The sequence below is a fragment of the Lycorma delicatula genome, chromosome 3 (assembly GCF_047948215.1).
Source record: "Lycorma delicatula isolate Av1 chromosome 3, ASM4794821v1, whole genome shotgun sequence".
NCBI lineage: Eukaryota > Metazoa > Arthropoda > Insecta > Hemiptera > Fulgoridae > Lycorma > Lycorma delicatula.
In genome coordinates this window covers 19,567,447-19,583,802 of record NC_134457.1, presented here as the reverse complement: position 1 = coordinate 19,583,802, position 16,356 = coordinate 19,567,447, and the positions used below count along the sequence as shown (strand labels likewise).

Genomic DNA, 16,356 nt, shown 5'->3' with positions numbered 1-16,356 from the left:
TTAAATGAAATAATTCAGTACTATAGATGTTATTTTATAAATGACTAGCTGTACTCGCCACGCTTCGCTGTGGCACATTGTGGTTGCATGGATGAGAAACGAGAAACAAAACAAAGCATACGTTTCATAGAAGTTTAATTTTGCAATACTTGTGGATATACAATAATTTTTGTTTTTCCACTGTCTGCGTAGATATAAAGGCTATCTGGTTTGCCGACTCGGGAACACGCACATACAGTTGTCCATGTGAGAAGCAATCCGCATCTAAATCTAAACCACACAATTCTAAAGATTGATCTTTTATTGATTGTGATTGCAAATGCCAATCGAATTAGGAATTGCAATCTTATGTAAATTGAAATGGTATGTCGGTAGGGATCATGGGTATTCGAGGAATAAGGACATCTTCACCTTTGAAAGGCCCCGTTAAAATCGTTGCTTCCACTACGTTATTCATCAATTTCTTAACTGCAAGTCGCGTGCCGTTGCAGAGTTTTGGCAGATTAATATTCCGCAACAGGATAATTGGCACACCTATTTTCAATTTTAATATGTGTGGTGGCATCCCTGGCAGATCAAGTGAGTTTAAAAATTCTGTTGGATAATTAATTACTTCATCTGCTTCCGCAGCGATGTCTATCGACTTATATGTAATTTCCTCACTTTGAATGCTGGATTGAATAACATTATTAAGTTGATAGACGTCTTTATTCTTTGCGGCAAGGATAGCTCGTTCACTGAGTCGATCGTGATTTCTATGATTAATTTAAATATGAGGAAATACTTATTCGATCAGTTCTTCTGTCGATGTTACTAAATTACAAAAATTATCAGGAAATTATATTAGTCTAGACGTCTCATCGACTGGCAGCTGTCCGTTTCCAATGTCCAGTAACTGTCGTGAGAATACCTCAGCTGATGGATCATTCTGCAACTGGACACGCATATTCGTAGTCAACTGCAATGTACGGACGTGTCGCCACAGTGTTGAATTTCAGGCAAGCATTTATTTCGTCTGCTGGTGTCGATCGAGAAATTACAGGGAATGTTTGCCTAAAATCTCCTGCGAGCAATATCAAAGCATTCCCGAATGGTTGAACGTTTCCACGCAAATGTCGTAACGATCTTTAAGCGATTTTTTATGTGCCATCGTGCATTCATCCCAAACAATGAGTTTACATTTTTGTATACTTTTCCCATACAGGATGCTTTAGAAATATTGCACGTGGGAGTCTCGATGATTTGCATGTTTAATGGCAACTTCAGATCTGAATGCGCAGTCCTTCCACCTGGTAACATTGTCGCAGCTATTCCAGACGAAGCAAGAGCTAAGGCTATGTCATTTTTTGATCGAACCGTTGCTAGAATCAATCTAATGAGGAATCTAATGAGGTGTTTGACAGTGGCCATCTTGCATTGATCTGATTGGTTTTCCTTTGTTTACATTTCCATCTGATTTATTAGCCTCTTATTTATTAAAAAACTGTACAAATTAAAAATAGATAGATAGATTTATTAAAAATAGATGAAAACAATCTTTGATGCGGGTTATATAGCGTTCTAAAATTTGAGCTCAATCGGTGCAGAACATTTTGAGTTTTTGAAGCGTACACAAACGAACTTAACATTTATATATATATATATATATATCTATATATATATATATATATAAATGTATATAATATTAATTTGACAATAACCGTAGCATGCTTGATGAACTATGAAAAATAAAGCAAATGAATTCTCAAGTTTAACAATGAAAATAATCTTTTTTAATTAATTCATGAACGATACGTTATTTATATCAATAAATCTTCCATAAAGTAGAAAGTTAAAAAAAAAAACATACGTTATGAACCGTTCTGATTCAAACATTAATAACTTTAATAATATAGATAAGAAAATTAGGAATACTGATAATTTTGACAAACTATAGATTTTTATTTCAGTAACGTTTAAAAAAAAATCACCACTTCTCAAAAAAGAAAAAAAAGACTGATAATTTCTCTTTAAGAAGGTTGAAAAAAGGAAAAAAATAGTCTTATTTCATAATATTGTTTTATGAATATTTAAAGGAAGGAAAAAACGTTATAAATACTTATTATAAATACCAACATTTGAAGAATATTAAAATTCTTTTAAAATCTGATTAATATTGGTTTCGAATAAGTTTTGTAAATTATGTAAAAAAATTGTTCAGTACATATCAACTTTTTCCACCGAAGGATTCAGTCAGTTAACAAGAAGAGTAGTATAATTAATTCTTCGATAATCCGAAAATGAAAGAAAAATAGGGACTATTTTAAACAATTAACGATAAAAATAATATTTGTTTAACTTGATAATTAACTATCAAAAATTTTAAATAATTATTATTTTATCGCATTTAAAAATTATAACGTTATCATTAGAAAAAACCAAACAGTGATTCATAAAACTGTAATTAAACATTTAACCAACATTTTACGTCTTTAAATTAAGTAATAAAATATACATCAACAGCTTAAATCAAGATTCTAAGGACACTAATTGTGTTGCAAAATATAAATTTATATTAAATAATCATAATATTGGATTATTAATTATTACCATTGCTTATTTTTCATTAATTATTCATATTTAAATAAACATCAAATACACAGTAGATGTAGTAGACCACAGTTTGAATCACTATAACTTCTAACGGAATTGCAATTTCTGAATGTTAACGTATAGCAGAGGTAATATATTGTAACATTCCAAGTTTTTTTTTACATGTTGAATAACTTCTCTAATGGTGACTAGTAGGATTCCTCTGGAGCAAGAATTCGGTGCTACGCTTGTACTTTATAACCGACAAAAGTGTAGAAAAATTCATCGCCGTATGCGTCTGGAGAATAGACTGGATGTACCTTACCCGAAGACCATTGCATGTTTAAAAAAACACTTCGATGCAATCGGCACTGTACTGGATATGTCGCATGCAGGGAGACCAAAATCTGTCAACACGGCCAAGAAAAAGGAACAGCTACAGCAGGTGTTGGTGTCGTCACCCAGAAATCTACATCAACACGCCGTCTGTCCGCAGCACTGACAATTCCAAGAACATCGTTAGAGCGAATGCTCAAAGACATGAAATTGATACCATGTAATCAGAGACTCATCAACAGGATGAATGAATGCCTGCAGTTTGCTGAAGAGTGGTCACCAAGTTGAAAGAGGACCCACACAGTTGGAGCAGTGTCTTATGAACTGATGAATTAAAATTTCACCAATCCGATAGTGTAAAAAAACATAATTGTGTTTACAGGCGTACGTCGAATCCAAATGTGGTAGTCGAATACTATGATAAAAGTCCCGGCATCACGGTCAGGGGAGGTGTTACGTACAAAGGGTCATTGGTCCTTTTTTCTTTGAAGATGTCATACATGGTGAGAATTAATCGAACGCATAAAGGACACTGTTTACCGTTTAGTCCAACAAAAATAACTCTTTGATCAATTGTGGTGACAGCAGGATGAAACTCCCCCGTATTATGCCACAACAGAACGGAATCTGTTGAACCAAGCATGACCTGGACGTTGGATCGGAAGCCGAGAGCCAATTGAATGGCCGGCCCGCTCTCTAGATCATCACCCCATCAGTTTTTTTCCTGTGAGACTAATTAAAGGACAAAATTTATTCCCTCCACATCAATATCTTACAAGATCTGAAGGATAAGATTACTGAGGAATTTACTGCTGTTACTCGTAAACTGTGTGTAAAATCTTGTGAAAATATGTCTTTGATATTACAGGCCTATATTGATATTAATGGCATGGAAGTTGATCACACAATGGAAAACTGATATTAAAGAGTGTTTATGTTACGAAATAAGCTATTTGTTTTCTTTTCATGCCTACACTGCTAGAAGTTACGGCGTGTTAAAGTATGGTCTACTATTTATGGGCAACCGTACATCAATCTACTTCCTGAGAATGAAAAAAGGTTTTATTATATTTTATGAAATTTATAAATTATAAAGTCGTGGGGACAATTTAGAAAAAGGAAGAGACACATTGCAAGCATAACACATCGAGAAAGATCTACCTTGAATGCAAAATCTATTCCAGTTGACATAATGCTTACTAAATCCAAATTTGGGCAACTTTAGAAGAACCAAGTGATAGGGGAAATTTATAAAAAGACTTTTGTAAATCAAAGTACACCACATCTACTTCTTTTTGCTGTTAAACTGTGTTGTTGCCAAGAATGCTACCAAACTGGGCGATGTTGATCAGCATTGGCATTGTCATTTAGAATTTATCTCGGAATGTATCTGTCAACAATTCGACTTTCCTATTTTTGCTGATAGAAGACGTTTCTGGGATGCCATGAATTTTTATTGTATTTATTGTTTTTTATTGAAGCCCAGGAATTAAGCAAAAGTTCTAATAAAAAGGCTTACAAATTTCTTTTGAAAAACAAAACGGTCTCCAACGATAAAAAAATAGATTACAAGCACTAAAAGTTCTTGAAAATCATGAAATTAAAAGAGTACCGAATATACTGATATACTCAAGAGATGTTATTAAGCCAAACGTTCTAGAAAAGGGGAAGCGCTAAAAGAGTAGACGCAGAAAATGGCGTTAGCGTTCAACTTAAAATGAAATTCATATAATAAAAAATCGCTTTCCTATAATGCTAAACTCCGATACTACAAAACAATAATTCTTCTGGAGGCGTTATATGGCGTTGAATGTTTGTAAAATTTTTTGAATAAAGACCTTATTAAACAGAAAGAAGAATTTTAAGAAACATATATAGACCCGATTACCAGGACGAATGTATAAACTAAAAAGTGAAAAAGGAATTTATAAAGATACAGAAAAAATGAGACACCAACCGGAGAAAAAGATTACAATTTTATCAGAATTTATACAGAATCAGCAAAAACAGATTAAAAAAATATATATTTAATAAATACAACTGTAGAACTATTAAAACTACTCGGTTTAAAGAAGTCGGATTTGAATACTAGGTCGCAGATATTAACCCACCGGGTTGGTCTAGTGGTTAACGCGTCTTCTCTAATCAGCTGATTTGGAAGTCGAGAGTTACAGCGTTCACACGGATTTGAATACTAGATCGTGGATACCGGTGTTCTTTGGTGGTCGGGTTTCAATTAACCACACATCTCAGGAATAATCGAACTGAGACTATACTACCAGACTACACTTCAATTACACCACTCATACATATCATCCTCATTCATCCTCTGAAAAATTATCTAAACGGTAGTTACCGGAGGCTAAATAGGAAAAGAAAAGGTCGCAGATATCGGTGTTCTTAGGTGTTTGGATTTCAATTAACCGCACATCTCAGGAACGGTCGACCTGGGACTGTACAAGACTACACTTCATTTACAACCTCATTCATCCTAAAACTTTACGGTGCTTTCGGAGGCTAAACAGAAAAAGAAAGAAGTATAAAGCAGTTGAAAACGATCTTAAAACTTTAAAAATCTCCAAAGAAATCTGTTTAAATAGAGACCAATTTAGAAAATTAATCAAAAAGTCTAAGTTTCCACGGAAGACGGATAAGAGGAAAATAGAAAGAAAATGGATTGTATGAGAAAAACAACAGCAGGATGAAAAATGAAAAAAAATTGGGAAAACAAAAGAAGTTCCAAACTTTTATGCAAACATGATCCTAATCCCTTTTAGTTATCCTTTTTAGTGCTCCGGACGAACAAAACCAGAAATGATTATAACTGATAAATTTACTAATTTATTTATGTCTTCTTTTCGGTAACTATACTTTAAGTTTAATTATAAAAACACCATTCCTAAAGTTTGCTTTCCCGTCAAGCGCAATAGCAGAGCTATAACACTAGAAGAGAAAGTATTGTAATCCAGTTTGGGCATATGCGGTTTTCACCAGATCTTGACATTTTGACAACTAAAGGAACCCAAAAAACAGGATGGAAATTTTTCATATGTTAATGTTTATGTGTTCGCGTGTGTGTGTTGGGTCTTGCATTCCTTATATCTCCAGAACTACTGGATCAATTTTGACCAAAATTGTTCATATTACGTTTTATATATGAACTTAAAAGGTCAAGGGTGTGAGACTGTACAGTAAGGTCACTGTCAGTATCTCGAGATTTCGCGTAATTACTATCTTTTTTTTAAGCACATTTGTTACAATTAAGAAATAATATCAGCAAAAAATACTTTTGCAAAATCGCACCCCTACACCAAAAGATGATCCAAATATACTAGCGGTTGAGTGGGTATTCTGAGTCAATAGTATCCCCTCTTTCCACAAGGAGTGCTAATGTAGCAATGACATACAGCTGTTGTAGTCGTCTGCTATTCTGGGACATCATAAGTGAGCAGTAGAATTAAATAAATGAATAATATTTAAAGTATAAAAAAGTATTTAAAGGGGCGGTACTACCACCACACCCGCACGAATAAAATACAGTATCTGTGCGCGCTTTATTTAGAATCATTGAACTACGAGTAAATAAATAAAAAATTATATTTAAATAGAATAAGTATTTTAAATGAAGTTGTGTGTGTAGCCGTGCATAGAAAAAAATTGCGTGACGGGAAAGTCCTACAGCTGTGTTGTCAGCTTTCTTTTTCAGTAAGAAATTAATTTTATAGAGTTTGACAAACCTTACGCTTGAATGGTATTAGAATATAGAACCTTTCAAATGAAAAGCAATGGTGATAATATTATTCCACCATTGAGATCGGTGGAGATAAAAAAAGAAAATTATTACATAAAAGTTTCCCGGTTAGAAATAAACCTTTCCCGTTTAATAACATTATTACAATTATTATCGCGTATTTTTAATTAACCGGATATGTCCATTTCTATGGGGTTTTTACTGTTATTTATTATATTTACAGGAAATATCAATATTATTTCCTGATTCATTTCTTTTGTTTTTTCATAAATAAACAATTATAATGTGGTAGACAAAACAAGATAGTGTAATCGTTAGAATTATTGATTGTAGGAAATTATGTTACTTATTTACAAATAAATTTATCATCTAATTTTTATTGAATATAAAAATTGTTTTGATTTAAATAATTTCTTTTAATGCAATAAATATTTTATAAATTCAATCATATTATTTTTTTTATCAATTTTATCTAAATTAACCTTTAAATATTAAACTGAATAAGGTGTGTATGTTGAACAACTACATGTTACATCTATAAATGAAATAAAAAAAAAAAATCGTTCGTTCAGGTGTGCTTCACACCTGAACGAACGATTTTTTTTGAACGAAAAAATCTGATGTAGACACTACATGACTTTATGTACGCCTATTAAATTCATACACACAATTTTTAAAAGTACATAACATTTTATTTCACTAATAACTAATGATTCTTTTCCATATTTTTTTTTAAATTGTTATTATTGAAATTTATTGTAAAAACATTTTTACAATTACAGGTTAAAAATTATTAATAAATCAATATATTTAAATTAAAAGTTAAAAAAAAGGAAATGAAGTCGAATTCGAACCGATGTGCCTTCCCATTGTAAGATCCAAATATTTCATTAATTAAAATTTCATTTGGCTATATCTTTGGAAGAAACGAAAATAAGTACCACTTATGTTACATCATTGAAAAGCTCTCAATGAGAACTTATTGCTACAGTTAAGAAAAAGTCCAAATCTGAATCTTTTGGAGGTTGGATTTTTTGGACACTTTTGGTTCAGTCGATTGCAATCAAAAGGGGAGGTGCACAACTATATGTTACAGCAATCCTTAATCGAAAATTTCAACATCCTATGGTTTAATTGTTTATGAGTTATACGAGATAAATACGAACGTACAGACATTATCCTGAAACTAGTCAAAATGGATTAAGGAATGGTCAAAATGGATATTTCCATTGAAATCTGAAAACCGAAATTTTTTGCGATCACAATACTTCATTATTTTCGTACAAGTAAAAAGTCAAATCAGAAAGGATGAGGATACAGTTCTGGGAAATGAAAAAAAAGAAAATGAAATAAACTGATTGCATATTCCATATTTAGCCGTAACGAAAAAAAAGAACATCTTATAGAAACAAGTAATTTAAATAAGATAAAATTATACTAATAACAAACGAGTAAATATTATTTCTTTAAGCAATTAATCATTATGTTTCAAAGAAAAAATAATTTATTTTTAAAAATTAGAATTTTTCATGATTTACTGTAAAATTTTAATCTCATATCGAATATATACTGAAAAAAAAGTTGACAACATAATTTTTGTTTAACCTCCGTGACTACCGTTAGGCATTTCTTCAGAGGATGAGATGAATAATTTGTAGCGTAAGTGAAAATTCCATGCCTGACCGGGATTCGAACCCGAGACCTCCGGATGAAAGGCCGAGACGTGACATCACAACTGTAAGACTTTTCCGTCACGCAGCTATTTATAAATAAAATATAATTAGTATATTAATGACGTATTGAAAAAATCCCAAGTTATAACTAAGATAATAATATTGATTTGAGTTAAAACCGCAAATTACAACAAATCTGGTATTACTAAAAAACAGATTCAATTTCCAACAATGGTAAATATTAAAATCGTTTTATATATATCGTATTTATATATTTGCAAGCGCCCTTGCAAATATATAACCTGATACCTCACACGACCATGTTTGTTACTTTTGGCCCCAAAAATGGGAGTCAAAGTTCTATTTTATATGAAATCTATTTTTAAGGCAGTCTTGATTAAAATAAAAAACGGAAAAAGAAAAATGTTAAAAATTGCATGACTTTTGGTCGGATCCGGTCGCTTGGTGGAGTTTGGGGCTCCCAATTTAGTAAAGATAAATTTATATGCATAATTAGATTAAGATTGCGATTTTATTATTAAATAATTTACCGATTTAATGATTAAAAAATAACATTGTTATTTTTTAATTGTTAACAAATGTGTCTAAGAAATACATGACCTTAATTACACGAAATCTCGAGATAGTGAGGGTGACCTTGGTCTACAACCTCATCCCGTTAACCTTTTACATTGAAAATTTAATGGCATCAATATCCCATTTATAAAATTAATCTGACCAAGTTTGGTCAAAATAGGTTCACTAGTTCTGGAAATATAAAATGATTTAGAGGTCAAAACCGAAAACACACGCGCGCGCGCGTGCGCGTACATATCAACATTAACATACGGAAAATTTCCATCCGGTTTTTTGGGTTCCTTAGGTAACAAAACGTCAAGATCCCCTGAAAACCGCATATGCCCAAATTGGACCGATTAAAATACTTTCCATTCTAGAGCTATAGTTTTGACATAGCGCTATCTAGACGGGGTAGTAAAAAGTTACGCTAAAAATTTATTTACTTTGTTGTAAAAAAAAAAAATGAACAAAAACTAAATACTCCGGGGAAGACCAGTTGACAATCATTCTTTGAAGATAGTTTGCAAGTGAGTTCTTAGCGAGGATTTATTATGGGAGTTTAGAGCATGAGTACCTCTGAGAAGGTCAGTGAAAGAGCAAATTTCTAGCGCATACAAGTTCGAATTGATTAAGGTGACGTCACAAGTAAATCCAGTACATGAAAACAAGAAATGGCTCGCTGAGTTACTGATAAACTATAAGTGAAAGAGATATTGTTCTGAATTTCATTTATAAATTGTTAGGGTAGTTTTATTTGTGAACAGCAAAAGTATTTGCAGTAAAAGACCTTTATATTTGTCTTATATATTGTACTATCGTTGTTAATACAAGACTAATTATTAAAAGTGTTAATATTAGCGGTCATACTAATGACTAATTGTCAATGGGATTGAATTCTGTTCTTCAATATTTAACTACCGGTAAATAAACCCTGATGATTTTTTAAAATTCTGTTTTGCATGTAATCACAGCTTTTTATTATAATTATTGACATTTATTATTATTATTATAATTGTTTGTTGTTGCCATTATTGTTATTATTCTGATTATTATTGTGAGTTTTTTATTATATTATTATTATTACTATTGTCATAATTATTATTGATTTGCCTTGTTTTACTTATGTTCTTAAATTAATAAATTATAATTATAAAAACACTTTCAATTGTCAATCTGTCAATATCCTGATCGAGTCGCGAACACGCGACAATATAAAGAAAAACGTATACATAAATATGGATCAGTTACTTTACGATAAACAATAACCACAATAAGTTAATAAGAAATTAAAGTTATCAATAACAGTGTATGATACGGAGAAACCCTTATGATTATTATTAAACACCATCAGAAAGAAAACTGAAATAGGTCAATAAAAAAATCTAAAAAAAATTTAAAAACCTTTACGATAAATAACATTAAATGTGATAAAATATCCAATGAAGATAAAGTATTGGGTTGACCTCAATTATTAAAAAAATGGAATAACCTAATAATATTATAAACCTGCCTAAGGGTAAAAACGTAAATAATATACAGGCAAAGAAAATACTGTACATAAAATTATTGCATGTATAATTTATGTCCTATCTCATGAGGTAACCTTTAATAATTACATATTTAATTTTTAAAAGGACCTAAATGAATAAGTTCACTTGATATGTGGATTTAAATTACATTCACGGCGAAAATTTTAATTAAAACAATTTTACTAAAAAGTTAAATAAAGGATGAGACTATAGAATTAATTAGAACCGACGTTGAACTTTATAATTGAGGGACAGATTTTAAATAAGTTTTCTAAATAAAATCACTTTTAAAAAAAGTTTATAAATAAGTTATATTATAAAAATTATATTATATTTATTACTAATAAAATAATGTAAATATAATAAATTTCAACTTTCATTAAACTTTATTACTGTTATAATTTCTTAAAAATTATATTCTAAAAAAGTTCATATAGTAGAAATAACGAAATGATATTATAAAAACAGTTTCATAAAAATTATTAACGGTTACATTTTATTAAAAAATTAGCATAGGATGAAAAAAAATTCCGATAACTGAGCCCTGTTATATTTCTTGATTTACCCCAGATGCATCCCCGGCAGGGTTATTTGTAGTGGGGAGGTCCAAGGTCAAGTTAACTTGGTTTTATTTTAACAATAAATAATAGAATATCTTCATTAAAAAAACATATCGTTAAAAGAAAAAAAAAAAACTAATTTAAATTTATTTTCGTCTTAATTTGAAAAGTGTATGATACTAATTTTTTTTGTTAGGCACATAGATGTATTTAAACCTGTTAAGAAAAACATTTGAAAAAAAAAGATTCGTAATAAATCCGTTCAAAAAAAAATAAATTGATAAAAGGTTGTGTACGCTGTAAAAAAAAATTTAATGCGATTTTCAATATTAAAAATGTTAGAAATTATCAATCTTTATTATTTAAAATTTTTCAATTATTTATTTTTGATCGTTATTAGAATCAGTATAATTAAATATTTATTTTATTTATACATATAAAAGTAACAACAAACTGAAGCCCAATAATCATGATGGACGATAATACATTTTTTTTAACATATGTCATCCCTAATCGGGATTCGAATTCCGGAAAAAATAAAAATATCATAATTTCAAAAATAAAAATAATCTCAATAATATATATATATATATATATATATATATATATATATATATATATATATATATATATATATATTTACTAACATAAAGTTAATTACAAATTTAACCTAACGATTCTAAACTCAAGATATAAACATTTACTTCTCATAGATAATTTTAGATATCGGTGTATCAGGGTTATTTATTCAAATTAATAATTAAGTTTTATTTAATTTTATTATTTCAATAAAATAAACTTTATTGAGTTAATTAAAAGTAGAAGGTTAACGATAACAGATTAAAAAGATATTTCCAATAAATTTTATATAACAACAATAGAAGCATTAACAACTTTCTTTGGAAACTTGCCTAAACTTTAAGATAAATTTAAAAACAAAAAAAAAATTAATAAAAGTTTCTTTGAAGTTTTAATGGCAATTAACTTTTTAATAAAATAAAAATATTTTTTTTCTTGTTTATTATCTAATTGAAAAGTAAATATTATATAAAACTATATTTACAGGTTCAGTACTAAATGAATTAATCGTCAATGTTTTTAATAAGCGATTCGATAAGTTAGGTTATGTGGTACGCATGCAAAATAAATAATTATCACATAATCACCTTATGCACTTTATCACTTCTCTCCCGGATCCTTTGTCCCAATTTTTCCAGTAGACTTTCCATAGGTACTTCCGGATTAGACGAAGGTATATCCTCAGGACAAGATGAAGGTGCTTGAGGTAGGCACTCAGCGAGGGTAGCGGAACGTTGTGAAAGCGACGGTCTTTTCTTTGTTTTCGGTTCATCTTCGCTATCTTCTTCGTCGGCCGATAATCTAGAATAAGATTCCGTATCCGATTCGGTTTCCGGACTCCGTAAGATATGCTTCAAGAGATGTTTTCGCGCCGCATCTTCACCGCTGACATCTTCCGTCGTAGAACGACCGAGCTTCGCCAGGCGCGTCCGGACGCGCGATAGAGGACCAGCCGCGGCCGGCTCACCACCGTGCTGGTGCATTTCACTCGCAGGCTCATCGGGCGATCAATGCCGACTCCGCTGCCGTTACCTGTCCCGCGCATGCGTGAATTCAAACGTCCCCTCCATAATCATCATTAGCGGCAACAGTACCTCATCACCACGATATCACCTTTATCTCTTGTAAACATCGACGACGACACTACAACATACCGGGAACATAAACAGACCCGACAGTCGGAATTGATGAAGTCAGCTGTAGTTATACCGTGACCTTCACTTTTTTACGAACTTGACCTACACACAAGTTATTGTAATCCTTGTTCAAAAGTCGTTAAAAGAAATTCTCTGGTGTTTATATGAATTTATACGTCAGCAATCATTTACAATGCGTCATCGTTTAAATCTATAAATACTGCTTAGGATGATACAAATAAGTATACTTATAATGTGGGTGGTAAATTTCTTTCTGCAGATATATTATACACATTAAAGACATTCCAGCAAAACAACAAGCTACTACCTACTCAATTTTTAATGGATAGTTGTTGTTTTTTTATAATAAAGAGTGGGCAACCGGAATATGTACTATAAAAAAAATATATTAAAATACTGGTCTACCAATATACCAACGGCCCTCTACAAAAATCTAATAGTTTTTTGCGTTTTACTTGTTCTAGTAAATTTGTATCATTTTTCTATTAGTTTATTATTTATTATATGAATTTAGAAGTATAAGAGAATAATCAGATATAACCTTTGAACGCAACTCGACACGGTAAAACTTATATACGTATTACTTACTGTATATAATTTTTATTTTTAACGTTAATTAGACGAGGTTAGCGGGCGAAGCGAGCGTAGGTTATATTTGATTAGATTATGTTGATTCCGTGTAATGACGAATCTCACACGTATATCAATATAACCTAACCAAACGCAAAAACAAATTTGGATTTCAGTAGGGGTCCCCATAAACCGATAAGTACCAAAATGTCATATAATAAAAATCATTGGCCAATGATAACGATGTTCTTTAACAAAATTTTGAGATAAAAATCTAAGTAAACTTTCTTCTTGTATGAAACTATAGAAAAATTCAAAGTTCATTCTTACTCATTATAGCATTATAAGCGAATTCATGCTGACTGTTTTTGTTGTTTGAATAAATAAATTAAAATTAAAATTTATTCCAAAAATATGTTTTTTTTTGTTTAACCTCCAGGACCACCGTTAGGTATTGCTTCAGAGGATGAGATGAATGATTTTTCTTCTATAGAAAGAAGTTTGTGAAAATGCCATGCCTGACCGAGATTCGAACCCGGGACCTCCGGATGAAAGGCCAAGACGCTACCACTCGCACCACGGACGCCGGCAATAATAATTTAAAAAATAAATATTCAAAGTTCCATTCTCTGGAATACCTAGAGCTATATATAAGCTCCAGTGTCAAAGGTAATAATAATAATAAGTAGATAAATGAGTCTTAAAGTATAACCAAATCTAAATACAATTACTCTATAGTTTCTCACACCGAGTCTAGTTTGTATTAATATGAACTAAAACAAAAATTTGATGTGGACAACACATGACTTCCTTGTAAGCCTATTAAATTACATTCAACATTTTTTTTTTTTTTTAACGAAAAATACGTAAAATTTTATTTCATTAAAATCTTCTGATATGTTTTCACATATATATATATATATATATATATGTGTGTGTGTGTGTGTGTGTGTGTGTATATTGTTATTATTGAATTAGTATTCATCGTAAAAATTAGTTTACAATGACAGGTTAAAAATTATTAATAAATCACTATATTTAAATTAACCCATCGGGTTGGTCTAGTGGTGAACGCGTCTTCCCAGATCAGCTGATTTGGAAGTCGAGAGTTCCAGCGTTCAAATCCTAGTAAAGCCAGTTATTTTTACACGGATTTGAATACTAGATCGTGGATACCGGTGTTCTTTGGTGGTTGGGTTTCAATAATTAACTACACATCTCAGCAATGGTCGAACTGAGAATGTACAAGACTACACTTCATTTACACTCATACATATCATCCTCATTCATCCTCTGAAGTATATTATCTAAACGGTAGTTACCGGAGGCTAAACAGGAAAAAAAAGAAAAAGAAGTATATTTAAATTAAAAAAAAGTTAAAAAAAGAAAAGGTGATGAAGTCTGATTCAAACTAATGTGCCTTCTCCTAGGATCCAAATGTTTCATTTATTAAAACTTTATTTGACTATAACTCTGGAACCAATGAAAATAATTACCACTTATGATAAATTGTTGAAAAGCTCTCAATGAGGGCTTATTACTGCAGCAAGAAAAAGTCCAAAATCCAATTTTATGAGCTTTTTTGGATACTTTTGGTCCAGTCGATTGCAATCAAAAGGAAAGTACATAAGTGGATATTACAACAGTCCTAAATCTAATATTTCAACATCCTATAGGTAATCGTTTTAAGTTATGCAAGATACATACGTACGTACAGTCATGTCGAAACTAGAAAAAATGGATTCAGGGATCGATATTTCCGTTGAAAAATGGATACCCACAATTTTTCGCGATCACAATACTGTCTTTATTTCGTAAAAAGAAAAAAAAATAATAATAACTATAAAAATGGAACATAATCAGACGTGATGAGTTTTATTATATTTATTTCACCCAGTTTTTCCAGCTTACTGGCAGAACTGGGTGTGTGCATATAGACAAACACAATTACTATTAACGGCTTGCCAGGCCTACAGGTGTAAATATACCTGTAAACATGTAGTCCTGAACAGACTCAGATCGATCATTCTTGAGACGTGTAGTTAATTGAAATCCAACCAACAAAGAACGGCCCAGTCTAGTATTCAAATCCATTTGAAGCCTTTACCTTTACAAGGACTTGAACCTTAGAACTCTAGACTTTGAAAATCAGCTAGCTTTGCGATGACAAGTTTAAGTACTACAATAACCCGGTCGGTTAGTCTAGTAGGTAAACTGAATTTTATAATGAACAAGATTAATATTTGAAGTGTAATCGGAAACAAGCCCCACTGTGAATCAATAATGTCTCCAACAAAACATGATGTAAAAAAAAATTATAACCATAGTAATTTTGTCGTCAAGGTTCAATTAACGAAGATGTGTAATTAATTACAAATCTAAAGTCAACAAAACAGGAATAACTGTTCAATTGACATTAATTACAACCTTTCGCGCAGTAATATAACCTTTGAATAAAAATAAAAAAAACTTTTTTTATTCATTTCTTAAATTTTTTTAATCTTCATATACCGAGATATAAAAGCGTTTTATTCTTAATTTAATTGTATTTTTTCTTAACGATATAATTATTTTTTTTAATGTGTCCTAATATTCTGAAGAAAATTTTGTTACGTGAGGTAAATATTATCAATAAATATTTATGTTAATAGGTAGAGATTGCTACAGGTGTTATAGAAGGTATACGAAGGTTATAAATAATACGTCCAGTGTTGTGGCTGTCAATGTTTTTTTTTTTCTATTTTTTTTGGCAACTATTCATGCCAACAACGTGATGATAATAATAAATACTATTATAAGTAGCGGGTTTGTTGGAATTCCAGCCAAAAATTTACAGCTAAATTCCTCTCCTTTCGCTCATTCGCTGAATCTGTTAAAGCAAATCTTTGGGATTAAAATTAAAATTTAATTTTTTTACATCAGGCTAAGAATTTTAATATTTTTACGTGAATCTGTAAATAAAAGAAAAAAATTTACATTAGTTTATTTTTTATATAATAAAAATTAAAATAAGTTATTGTTGTGGAAATTAATATAAAAAAAACTGATGTG

At 30.7% G+C, this 16,356-nt stretch overlaps 1 protein-coding gene across 2 annotated transcripts in view; it reads right to left on the bottom strand.

The window, feature by feature from the left end:
* Mctp (multiple C2 domain and transmembrane region protein) overlaps positions 1 to 16,356 on the bottom strand; it is an 880,976-nt gene that overhangs the window by 439,653 nt on the left and 424,967 nt on the right. Inside the window, exon 1 of one of the 2 annotated variants that reach the window (XM_075359496.1) lies at positions 12,166 to 12,634. The exons of the other annotated variant lie outside the window; for it this stretch is intronic. Coding sequence (XP_075215611.1) covers positions 12,166 to 12,561 — 396 coding nt within the window. The 5' untranslated portion in view covers positions 12,562 to 12,634. Of the gene's footprint in view, positions 1 to 12,165; positions 12,635 to 16,356 lie in introns of those variants that run through there. 2 annotated transcript variants of the gene reach the window in all.